Below are 12,906 nucleotides of genomic sequence, written 5' to 3' on the forward strand. Positions count from 1 at the left end.
ACCATGAGAAGAGCCATCACTGGATTCACCCAAACATCGGGTGAACAAATTCACGAGTCTTGGGAGAGAATGAAAGAGTTGTTGAGAAAGTGCCCACACCATGGCCTGTCCAAGTGGCAAATTGACCAAGCCTTCTATGAAGGTTTGACTAATCAATACAGACAAATGGTAGATGCATCCTGTGGGGGGGCATTTATGAGTAAAAGTGAGGATGAAGTGTATGCTCTTTTCAAAACATTGAGTGAAAATTCTATCAACAATGCATCATTATATTCCTATGAGAGGTCAGTAGGACCCTCAAAGAGGGTAGGGCTTTACAAAGTTAGGAACAGTATAGAGCCCGAGGCAAGAATGGATCTGAATGCAATATCTAGAAAATTGGACAAGGTAGATCTTCTAGCCCAAAAGCTTAATCAATTCTTCACCTATAATCAGCAACCGGGCCCATCTACACCTTATCCTGAAGTTTGTTCCATTTGTGCCAGCCCAGTCCACCAAGTTGATGATTGTCCAACGGCAGCCCAGTTTCCGTCGTTTATCCAAGAATAGGTTTAGGCAGCCCAGAGTTTCTCGAGGCCTAATAATGACCCATTTTCAAATACTTACAACCCTGGGTGGAGAAATCACCCTAACTTTTCTTGGAGGACACATCAACCTAACACACAGTCCCAGTAGAACCATCCATCTAACTCCATGGCCCAACAATTTCAGAGGCCGCAAGTACAGAGCCAATTCCAACAAACTTACCCTAGGAACCAGTCGGTCCAACCTTATCAGATTTACCCCCAACCTCCTCAGACCAATACAGTTGATGACAAATTGATGCAACTTCAGCAACTGATTCTAACTCAGCAGCAGTCCATTACTAGATTAGGGAGCCAAATAGGACAGTTAGTCGAAGCCAATGCGAGGAGAGAAGTAGGACAACAACCAAGTCAACCGGTTGCGAATCCTAGAAATCAGCCACCGGGTTTTCCTTCATAGTAGATTCAACCACCTCTTAAGAACCCTCAGTTTGAAAATGCCAAGGCTATTATGACCTTAAGGAGTGGGAGGACTTTAGAGGACCCGTATGAGGAAAATAAATTTGAAAACATCAGTGAAGAAGAAAAGGAGCAAGAAGACCATAAGTTGGGGGGGGGGGGGGGGGGGAAGAAAAAGGAAAGGAAAATTTAGAAAAAGAACCTATAGTGAACCGACCTGTAGTTCCCTTTCCAACCGCACTCACAGTTAGGCCGTTGTGAAAGACGAAAGCGACTCGCAATAAGGAGATCAAGGAGTTAACTACTAGTATTGAATCAGCCTTTTGTTATCTGATAAACCGAAATATTAAACAAAGAAAAACCCTAATTCCTAATTAGCAAACTACCCTAAGCAGTTTTGGATCAGACCACCTTTAATGATAAGAAGAATTACTGCATGTAAGAACTAGCAGAACCGGTTTAGCAATTAAATTTTTACGCAGCCCAACCGAAGTGAATTCAGTCTTGGGTTGGCGAAACCCTAATTGTAGGAGCAGCCTCTCTCGAGCACAGCCCACAGCAATAATTCCTATATCTCTATCAGAAATTTAATCGCCATAGACACATTAAGAACAAGGAGTCAATAGAAATTTATTCTAGTTGAAAGAATGCCAAACGAATCATGCAAATTATTTCTAAGATGCATTCAATCCGTTTTCTTGATTACTTGATCTGCTAAACTCTTTCTCAAGCAATTCAAGCAATCCAAGAAACAAGAATAATTCGGCCAAGATTATTCTATTAATCGAAACCCCTAATCAAGAAATCCCAAGAATAATTCACAATCAATCGGATCTGCTTAAGATATTAATTACATATCAGAATTAAAATCCATCATGGTTCGCATAATAGAAAGAAGGGAAGAAAGATTCAATAAAGAAAGATCATGAAACCCTAATCAAATCTAGGTAACCGAAATTGCAGAATCAAAGAAGAAAACAACCTAAGATTTCTGCATCAATCTTCGATCTCCTCTTCAATTCGCATTCAACAACCTTCTCCCTTCTCTAGCACTTCTTCTTCTTCTTCTTCTTTGGTTTTGTCTTTAGGGGTCCGAACCCTAACTCCCTCTTTTCTTTTTCTTTTATACTCTTCCTTTCAGCCTCTTTTTTTTCATTCTCTAAAGCCAACCGCCTTTTTGGAGCCTCCCTTAGGGCTGTGGTTGGGCTGCTGTTCTTAGTAGGCCGAACTGCTATTAGGCTGTTCTCCTTGATGGGCCGAACTGCTGTTCTCCCATAAGGTTTTGGTTGGGCTGCAGTTGGGCCTCTCTCCTTGGTGGCTTCAGTGCTTCCCATGGGATTTCAGCTGGGCTTTTCTTCTTGATGGGCCGACGTATGCTCTCTTCACCCTAGATTGTCCCAAACTCTTAGTTTCCTGGAATTTTGCTCAATTAGGGTAAAAACCATTGCAAAACATCATTAAAACCATGTATATAGCAATAAAAATGATGTGTAGCATGCACACACATCACACTTTTAATAATTTGTATCATCTCTGGAATCACTTTCGATCGGGCCATATTGGATCTTGGGGCCATTGTAAATCTGCTCCCCTCTATTATTTATGAAAGGTTCAGGATCGACGAGTTAAAACCTATCCCAGTAATTCTGCAACTCGTTGATCGGTCAATCAACACTCCTCGAGGTGTTATTGAGGACGCCATTGTCAGAGTATAGGATTGTTACTTCCCAGTGGATTTTATCATCCTAGACATGACCCCAACCGAGGAATTGAACCATAACCCGATAATCTTAGGACATTCGTTTCTAGCAACTGCTAATGCAAACATCAACTGTAATTCGGGAAAAATGGACATTTCATTTGGGGAGAAGAAAGTCCGATTAAATGTATTTTGTGCCACTAAGTACCCAAGCATAGGGGAAGATGAGTTCAAGGTAGATGTAGTGGATGACCTTGTGGATGCCCTACTTACCCTTTGGTTAGCCCAATCTGAGCCATGTCTGTGTAAAGAAGAAAGCGAGTCTAGAAGTGTAGATGTGAGAAGTGAGTGAATGCGTCTGGCTGAAGACATTAAACTTAGTGCTGGTTGGGAGGTAACCCAATGTAGTTTCCAATTGCTTTTGCTTTTAGGATTAGAGATTTTGTTTTCTTGATTCGAGACCAGTTGGCAGATCTTGAACCCCTTGGGAAAAACCCTCTTGATTGTTTCCTTTGGCCCAAGTCCCTTTGTAACATTCTAGTCATGCCATTGGGGACAATGGCACTTAAGTTGGGAAGTGAGGAAAAAGAGAGAAAAATTGAAAAAAAAAATAATAAGAGCTAAGACTTTAGAAATGCAGAACTAAACATTTTACTAAGAAATTTTTAAGTTTTTCCATTAAAAGATATTCCCAAATAGAAAAAGTTGAGGAAACTGATAGAAGAATATTGAATTTTGTAGAGATTGGTAGCAAGTGACAGAAGTTAAATTGGTCTTGTTTGAATGTTGTCGAAACCGTTTAGAAATTGAAAATACTCTCAAGTTTTCCCCTGTGAAGATAAAGAAAAAGATTGAGAAATCAGACGAAAAATTCTTCAAATTAATAGAGATAGTGGACTAGCTCGAACAGTGCTGAATTTTATGCACAGCAAAAAAAAGAGAGAGAGAGAGAGAGAGAATAAAAGGTCAATAGACACCCTAGACTTAGTAATCGGGTCTCTTCACCTAAGTCATGTGTCGAGATTCGCGTTAAACGGTGGAAGGTAGCAATAAAAGTGTGTGCATATTAAGTTTAGGGGTAGAAATCCACTATCAGAAATGATAAGAAGAATACCCGCTTGATTTTAAAAATCAATCTCAGCTTATCGAGACAGTCTGCAAATGGAAGGGTATATAAGATTTTTAATCCAAGTTTCTGTAATGTTCAAAGTATGATGGTTTTACCCCTTAAACCCAATACTGATCTATACAAAGTTTGAGAATTCTAGAATCAGGATACTTGGCTAATTTTGTCAGGGATGATCTTGCAATGGGAATGATCTCTTTACTTAGTGTAATTTTAAGGCTACATTGCTAAGGGACTAGCAATGATCAAGTTGAAAGTGTGATAACTCTGTATTTTGATGCCTTAAGGGCATCATTTCAGGGGTATTTTAGACCATAGACTAGTTAATTTGTACCATTTTTCTAGTTAAATTCAATATTGTGACCTCTGAGGGTCCCTGTGCAAATTCTAGGTAAAAACAGGGAAAATTACAGAGTTTCCTATAGATTTTGGGAAGTTGGTGCGAATTCCAGTTGAGAGAGAGAGTGTTTTTGTGAAAAACTGAGCACAGGAGGGTGTCTCCTATCTGCTAAACCCAGATAGGTGCCTTTCTTGTGAAATAACTCTCTCTTTGAAGCCCTAGACGCCTCCCCCTCATCTCTTTATCTGCTAGTCGCCCGCAGCTCTGCAAATCCCCAACTTTCACTACAACCTCTCTCTAATCTCAACCATCCAAGCCTTAGCAGCCCCTCATACCCTTAGATCTCTCCCTAGACAGCATCCTAGCCTTACACCTCACTCCTTAAACCTCAACCAATCACCTTAGGGCGCCACATCACACCAACCAATCACATTTCTCCAGTTCTAGGCGCCCAAATCTGCTCCCTCCATTCTGGGCGCCCAAATCTCAGCCCTACATAATATTGGGTGCCCTCTCCTTCTCTTCTCAGCCTTAGGATCACCATAGAACAATCATAATCCTCCATTCTCAACCCTAGGGGGCCCATATTTCTACAAAAACCCAACTGCTGCCCCTCTCTTTCTCTCTAATCACAAACCTATCTTCCTTCTCTATAAAAAGGACCCAAGGGGTCCTGAGAAGGGGTTGGATTTTGCCCCCAGGTAAGATGGAAGGCTATTCTTGAGAAGTTCAAGGGTAGAGGAAGAGGAGAACGCCCAGGCAAGAGAATGGGTTTCTGTTTGCAGTTCGCCTAGCCACTACTGCCACCTCTGGATTCGCATCCCAACCAATTTCCCATAGTTTTAGATTTACCTTTTATGCGTATTTTTATTTTCCATTCTTTAATTTCTGATTTTATTTTATTTATGCAATTTATTTTTATCAAATTTAATTTTTGTCTTCCTTTCTGCAGATCTGAAATTTGGCCAGGTAAGACAGAAGGCCCAGCTCTAGGAGTTCGAGGGTTAAAAGATAGATCTGGAGACTGCTATCTCTGATCGAGTTGTAGATTTTTTTATTTAGTTTTTTTTATTTTAAAGTTTGTGTTTCTGCAATCTCAAATCTTGTTATTTTGTCCGTATTGAAGTACATAACAATTTTCCCTCGCTTCCCTGTGGATACGACCCCTTTCTCACCACTAACTGCGTTTTACAGTTATTTTGAGAATAAAAAAAATTATAAATATTGAAACTGGTGTTCTGAAGTGATAAACGACACGCTTCCAAACACACCAGGTAGCAACCATTTTGGTCACATGTGGCAGGATTGAGCCGTTTATAGGGAGATTTTTTGTCGATTTTCTTATAGGGGTATTTAAATAAAAATATATGTACATTAATTTACAAAAGGGTAAAATGGGTATTGAAAAGAAATTGATGCATCGACCTAACGTTTTTCGTCTGGGTCAATGACAAAAGGGAGGTGTTTGTCAAATTCTTTAAAAGTTCAAGGGAGGTTTTTGTTAAAGTAAAACTATAAGGATGGTTCTTATGATTGTCAAAAATTTCAGGGGAAGTTTTTATATTTTACCCATATAAATATTATATTGACATTCATCTGTGTATGTAATTATTACTATGTGTATATCTAACTAGGGTATTGAAGAGCATTAAAAAATTAAACTCAAAATCATCACAATATAATTTATCATCAAACAAATGAAAAATAACTTTGATACCAGTTGATTGGTGGTCAGTTTTTAGGTATAAATTATAATTCCTTGTTGACATCATAGTCTGAGTTATATTGAACCCAATCATGTCAGGTCAGATTAGGGTGCATGGGTTTAGATTTAGTCCAATTATAAACTAATCGAAATCAGAATTTCAGATCACTTGGAATTCAAGTTCGGGCAAACAGGTCAGATTTGAAACTGTTGAAGGTTGGGAGCTTTTTAGATCACAAAATAACACAACAATAGGTGAGCAGAATACTAGCCACAGGCCACAGTAGTTGGTAGCAGTGGAGCCAGCCTGAGCCATTGAGGGACATGGGCCTCGACATCCCAGTTCAATCTTGACTGCCTGCGGCCTGCCTAGTCGACAGGCAGAAGCGGATCTAGACCTAGAATGGTCCCCATGGAAACTTCCAACTTGATCTGGCTAAATCATGCTTCATCAGTCCAAAAATCACTAAACTTCCAACTTGATTGATCCAATCTCAAATTCATACACCGAACAATAAGGGGATATCTTCATCAGACATAAGGATAGCAGGCCAAGTAGCTCCGAATCTGAACGCTGATAATAAGATGAGACCGAACCCAATCACCATAGATTTTTTTGGGCAATAATTTTATGTAGATATAAGTAAATAAGTTGTAATATTGTGGATCTAGAATCGATGGTATGTGCTTATGACTTATACTAGTCGAATTGGTTGGCTCACTGCCCGCTCCATTGAGGAAGAATTGTTGGCTCTCCATAGTACATAGTATGGTTAGTAACGGTAAGCCTCACGTGTATCTTACTCTGCCCACCCCCAAATCCTTTACCTAGAGCTGTGCGGCCCGATACGGTTTGGCATGAACTTAGTCCGGCCCGGCACAGTCCAAGACAATGGTCTGTAGGTCATGTCAGGCCTAGCACGATTATGTGGGCCATGCTGGGCCAGGGGTTTTAGGTCCATGGGACGACATGGCATGGCTCAACTTGCAGTCCAGCTCGCGGCACGGCTCATATATATTATTTATATATATTATATACAATTATATAATATTAATGAAATTATAATTATATAATAATATATAGTATATAATATATTAATAAAATAAATATATTTTTTAATTTTATTATACTAATTTATTTTTTAATTTTATATATTAATAAAATAAATATATAAGCAATTGTATACACAAAATTCATATAAAATTAAAATTTTATGTTTTTGTCAAATTTTTAAATAAATAGCTTTGGCCAGATGCACGGTCCGACTTGGCCCAAGGCTCAATCCACGGCCAGCCCGCCTTGTGGCACGACATGGCACGGGCCTGCATGGGCCTGGGCTGTGGGCCATATCGGGCCAATCCCCAAAATTTTCAACAGAGAGGGCGGCACGGCCCATAATGACCCACGGGCCAGCATGGCACGGCCTGCACTTTGCGCGGGCCGCCCACAGGGCATGCCATGCCGACCCGACATGATCCACTTTAATCTGGAGAGTGGAGGGAGAGACTTCTGAGTTCAGGCACAAAACTTCACATATGAAGCCATTCCTTTGTCTTAAATCAAACTCTAAGACCTGCTTCATTGGAAGTAGGTTTCAAATACCCTATATCCAGCACCTAAACAAAAGCCCGTTCATTTGTCAGAAAATAAATAAATACAAAATAACAAAAGCCCTGGACAGATCATCCATTTGATGGTTTTATTTATTTTTGTAGACGTATAAAAATGGAGTGCTTAACGATGAATCATCTCGGGAAAATTCCCGATTAGTACCATGTACTTTGGGCTTAGTGTCACTTTGATCCCCAAATTTTAGAATGCAACAATTTAGTACCCAAATTTTCAAAACGTGATAATCCAATACGTAACATTAACTAGCTGTTAACAGTCGTTAAGTGACATTTGAAAAAGACAAAAATGCCCTTCAAATGTTATTTAACTTTCTTTATCAACCATCTAAACGTTAACAAAAAATTCACAGTTCCAAATCCTTACCTTTTCCATTCAAGAAAGTTGACGCGTTTGAGTAGCATTCTAGTGACCCCAACTTTCTTTAAATAGATGAGACAAAGATTTGAGGCTGTTAATTTTTTGTCAATATTTGGATGGTTGATAAAGAAATTAGATGATACTTGAAGTGCACTTGTGTCTTTTTCAAATGTCATTTAATGAATAGTTAACAGCTAGTTAACAGCTGGATTGTCTTGTTTTAAAAGTTAAAGTACTGACTTGCCACATTTTAAAGTTTGAGGATCAAAGTGGTATTAAGCCCAAAGCACAGGGTACTAATCAGAAATTTTTTCAATCATCTCAACAGTGGTCTCACTCAGTATAGGTCAAACCCAAACCCCAAACCATGAGGCTGGAAAAATGGATACTTTTGCCACGTGGCAAATATGATGTTGGAGCTTATGGTAAGCAAAAGAAAACCATTGAACTCTTCTTTTGAGGAGCTGCAATTACAGCTTCCACATGTAAAATTCCTGCATTAACCGACCAGCTTGCATTGCAAAAGGTGATGAAAGATTCAATGACAGCTAGCTTCACACAGAAGTCTTGATCCATCTTAACCCACTAAACAAAACTCACGAACCCGTTTGCCTACGTTAAAAAAGAATGGCGCTTGACATTCTTGTATTTATCAGTGTAGATTCAATATTCAAGTCTTCAACAGAAGGAAAAAAAAGATCTACATAAACATAAACAAGCTAGCTAGGATGATCTTTTTAACCACAAAATAAACCATTTGAGCTGCCACAAATGAGTCAGATAAGAACTAATTGCATGCCCTCCTAGTTTGCCCATGAACTCTGGTTTCAAGTATATTAGGCCTGGTTAAAAAACAGTCTGCCTCCAGTCCGAACTAAACTTTATTACACAGTGTGGTGAGCCTCTAGGTATCATCAATAACTTAGAGGAAGCTTCTGCTCTCCGTTCTCCATCTACCACTAATTCCACAGAAGGGAGGATATCCATCTCAACCAATACTTTTGAATTTTTTAGATATAGTTCCACTAGTGCTAAATGACTTTCACAACCATTGAATCCTCGGAATTCAATTCTCTTCAGGCATTGCAACAAACTCACAGATTCTTCAATTCTTTTACCAACTGCTTTCAATGTTTCCATGATGTTTTCTTCACTGAAAACATTCTGGACAGATAAAAAGAATTCAGAAGTTGAGAAGAAAAAATTGTATAGGTCGATACTATAGTAAATAAAGACCAGAGCATAGAGAACTACCGTTTTAAACACAAGAGTTTGTAGATTAGGTACACGATCAAGTAATTTTGCCAACAGATGCAAATCAGATTCACAGAAGCTTGGAAACACCTCCAAATAGTTCACATTACCAAATGTAGGCAGGAGGGAACTACAATCTCCATAGATCAGATGCTAGGAGAAATGGTGATAAATGCCCGTTATATAGAGGATTAAATGGATTGCAGTACGAAAACAAAAGATAGAAGACAATAGAAGGAGATGGTTGAAAGAAGCAATCTTACCTCTATGACAGAGCCTGATATTTTTAAACGCTTGGCTTTAGTTTTAGAGACCACATTAAGAAGATCAAGCAATACGAGGCCAAATTTTCTATTGCTCACTTCAGAGTATCTATCACTATGAATTGAAAAAGCAGCTAATGAAGGTAGGTCCCCTAGAGAATAGACTCTTGCCCAAAAATATATGTCCAGTGTCACAACCCTTGGGGCATATAACTTGAACACCACATTTTCACCAGGATTACCGCGATTACAATTATAATGAAAATCACTTATGCTTAAGGTCTTCAATGCAGGAGCAGAAATGTTGAAAACCTTAAGCTTTTTCCAATTGCATCCTATTATTTGTAATTCTTCAAGAATTGGACAGCTAGAAAATAGTTGTTTGGTCGAGTAATCATTAGAAAATGTAATGAAACTCAGGTGAAGCTTCTTGAGGGATGGAAAACAAAAGCGAAGAGAAGGTTTAAGTTGATAATTCACTTCCAGCCTCAGTGAAATTAAAGACCGGCAGGTGAAGAGGCACCGAGGCAGATTAATAGGCTGTTTCACAGGAATGCTGAGGGAGAGATTTTGAACTTGGTGCTGTATCGCAGCATTTATCCAAGCATTAAAACGACAAGGATCAATGCAATAATGACAGCGGAGACTAAATGTGTCTAAATTTGACACAGTGCGGAGCATTAGCGCTCTGTCTACGAAATACACAAACCTTCGTGACTTTTCCTTGACATTTTTGTCACAGAACAAGAGCCCATCATCTAGGTAAAGATGGGTGATGAAGGTCCACAGGTACTTCCATCTTGTTGATAATATACTGGTCCGTACAGCATCTTTTATGGGGAGAAAAGAGAGAATGCGATGAAGAATGTGATCGGGTAAACTGCTTAGCCTAGCTTCCCCTTGGTACAAGCACTTCTTCGCATTAGTTCTAGAAGTTGGCATTGCAACAAATTTTTCCTTCCGTGGTCGCAGATTTGATTCTGAAGGACTACTGACTGCAACTAAACAAGAAAAGGAAGGGAAAGGATTAATCGACTTTCTCAGTCATTTCTTAAAACAGTTATAATGCCTCAAGAACCACAATACATAGCTTAAACCATGAATAAGAATAGAATAACCGCATGTCAGACGGTATGCCGAGCCCAACCATGTAATTAAAACCCCATGAAAAAAAATCTATTTATTTTGGTAAATATAAGAAGAATCTCAATGATGGTTCGTTCTAGAGAGAGAGAGAAAGAGAGAGAGAGAGAGAGACCTGGCGATCCTCGGTATAACTGAACTGAAGATGCGATGAAGAACCAGAGACGAATTATCAATCAAGTGCAGGCAAATGCTTCAATTCAAAATTTCACATTGACAAAGGAGAATAATAGACGGAAAACAAAAGGTCCCGTTCGGACACCCTTTATAGCCTTGCATTGGAAATATGAGGAGAGGAAGGAAGGAGGCCGAAGAAGCCGGAAAAATAAGGAAAAGCGTAAGCGTGGGCGGTTTGGATACCACTCCGGATCCAGTGCGTTCGGACTTCGAGTTCTGTTACATTCGAACACGTTAGTAAAGTAGATTAAGATTACTATAAACTTGCAAGCGGTTGAATGACAGAAACCGACTTCAGTCGGTGCAAGTCTATGCTCACACGGTTTGAAGTTTGAACAACCTCTTCTAATCTTGCATTGGAAATATCTCCCCGTTCAAACAGCTGACTAAAGCCGAACTTCTGAATGACAATCCTTTTGAGTCAAAACCAGTTACGATTCCTTGTCACCATCACATACTTTCTTCTTACTTAGCTCAATTCTATCTCTCATAATGCCATGTCACTACATAAACGTTCACTAGAAAATTTGGATCCGATAATTTAATCGGTAAAAAATGGTATTCGAATTCAACCGAATATCCGATTTGAATTATCCGAATTTGATTCAAATTTGGATTTAAAATCGGATTTTCGAATACCGTTTATATGTCTCTATATATATATATATATTAATCTATTATATAATATAAAAATTAAAAAAAATAAAAAATAAATAATGAATTCAAAACTCTCATCGAACCTGAATCATCTTACCACCTCTCTCTCATCTTCTCAAAACCCTAAAAGTGTAAAACCCTAACCCTCCGACCTCCGTTACTCTCTTTGCCGTCGTCAGATGTCACCCAAGCAACCACCGTCGGTCCATCATCGGTCATCGCCCTTCATCGCCGTCGTCGCTCATCTCATCACCTCTATCTCTCTTTTCTCAGTCTTTGTCTTCTTAATGATAATGAGACTGTGAATCGCCACTGGGAACCCATCACTATTCACCTTCTCAGTGAGACAGTGAATCATCATCTTCTTTTCTCAGTCATCGCCCTGCAACCCACGATTGCCATCAGGAACCCAGCATCTTCTTTTCTCAGTCTCAGTGTGAATCGCCAGCATCACCTTCTTGTGCTGCAATCCACAATTACCGCCGGGAACCCACGCCTGCCACCGCCCCTACCTCTTTTCCCAAGGTAATTTGATTACAGTATTAAAGAATGATTCCTATGCTAAAAATTTCAGATTTTTCAGTTCTTTTTCTAATGAGATAATGAATCAAGCCTCTGAAAGTTCTTTTTAATTTTACTAAAAATTTCAGATTTTTCAATATTAGAGAATGATTACAGTATTACAGTATTAGCTGAATCAAGCCTCCGGAAGTTCTTTTTAATTTTTCTCATATGTAATAGGTCTCAGCTTATTATGCATTTGCCAAGAAAGTTCTCCAAGGAACCAGATGTTCCACAGGTATGAATACAGATGGTCTGATGGAGTTCAAATAAAGAAACCCATTGAGGTATCTACACCAAAATATGTTGAATATTTGATGGACTGGGTTGAATCTCAGCTCGATGATGAATCAATATTTCCTCAAAAATTGGGTATGTGAAGTTCCATGGTGTTAATAATACTAGAACATTTTTTCATGGAAATATTTTATGCTGATCTATTTCCCCCCACAGGGGCACCATTTCCTTCAAATTTCCGAGATGTTGTTAAGACAATCTTCAAAAGACTATTTCGGGTATATGCTCACATCTATCACTCACATTTTCAGAAGATTCTCAGTTTGAAGGAAGAAGTTCATTTGAATACTTGCTTCAATCATTTTATTTTATTCACATGGGTAAGCTCTCATGCTTTGAGTTTTAAATTTTCTTTTGTAATTTTTTACTCAAAAATATAGAAGCAAATTGCTCTTAATAACAGGCTTCCATGCTTCTATTAACATGGAGATGCTTGACCTAAAACCGTTTTAGTTGTACAAAACGATATACATGAAATAATCTCTAGGTTGGCCAACATCTTCACTTAAGGGTGTGCATATTATAGCTACATAGATAGCCTGCAAGAGCTTTCTTCTATTCAAAAAATGAGCTGAACAAAATATTTTTTTGCTGGACTTGGTGGGGAACCTTGCCAGATATTGCAGAGATTGCAAGCCACTAAACATACTGCAAGTACACATGTTTCTTTAGTCAGATGGTTTAGAAATCTATGCTTTCAATGTAACATTG

The 12,906-nt window shown here is 38.8% G+C and overlaps 1 protein-coding gene and 1 non-coding gene across 3 annotated transcripts; both read right to left on the minus strand.

The window, feature by feature from the left end:
• LOC148804467 (small nucleolar RNA R71) lies at positions 1-107 on the minus strand. The gene has a single exon (XR_016081728.1). It is a non-coding gene; the product is annotated as a small nucleolar RNA R71 (small nucleolar RNA).
• An 8,200-nt stretch (positions 108-8,307) lies between these two features.
• On the minus strand, positions 8,308-11,066 carry LOC104588810 (putative FBD-associated F-box protein At5g56440). Of its 2 annotated transcripts, XR_002022209.2 has the most exons (3): positions 10,619-11,066; positions 9,098-10,361; positions 8,308-9,007 (listed from the first exon to the last, which is right to left on the minus strand). XR_002022209.2 is itself a non-coding variant. In XM_088896072.1 (2 exons), the coding sequence occupies exon 2, from the start codon at positions 10,300-10,302 to the stop codon at positions 9,289-9,291; it is 1,014 nt and encodes a 337-aa protein (XP_088752198.1). In that variant the 5' UTR covers positions 10,303-10,355; positions 10,619-11,066; the 3' UTR covers positions 8,308-9,288. The 2 variants fall into 2 exon arrangements, 1 of the variants encoding a protein (XP_088752198.1); XM_088896072.1 differs by having other exon boundaries at positions 8,308-10,355.
• Positions 11,067-12,906: the final 1,840 nt, after the last annotated feature.

The sequence above is a fragment of the Nelumbo nucifera genome, chromosome 1 (genome assembly GCF_055504915.1).
Source record: "Nelumbo nucifera cultivar China Antique chromosome 1, China Antique-T2T, whole genome shotgun sequence".
In the NCBI taxonomy this organism is placed as follows: Eukaryota; Viridiplantae; Streptophyta; class Magnoliopsida; order Proteales; family Nelumbonaceae; genus Nelumbo; species Nelumbo nucifera.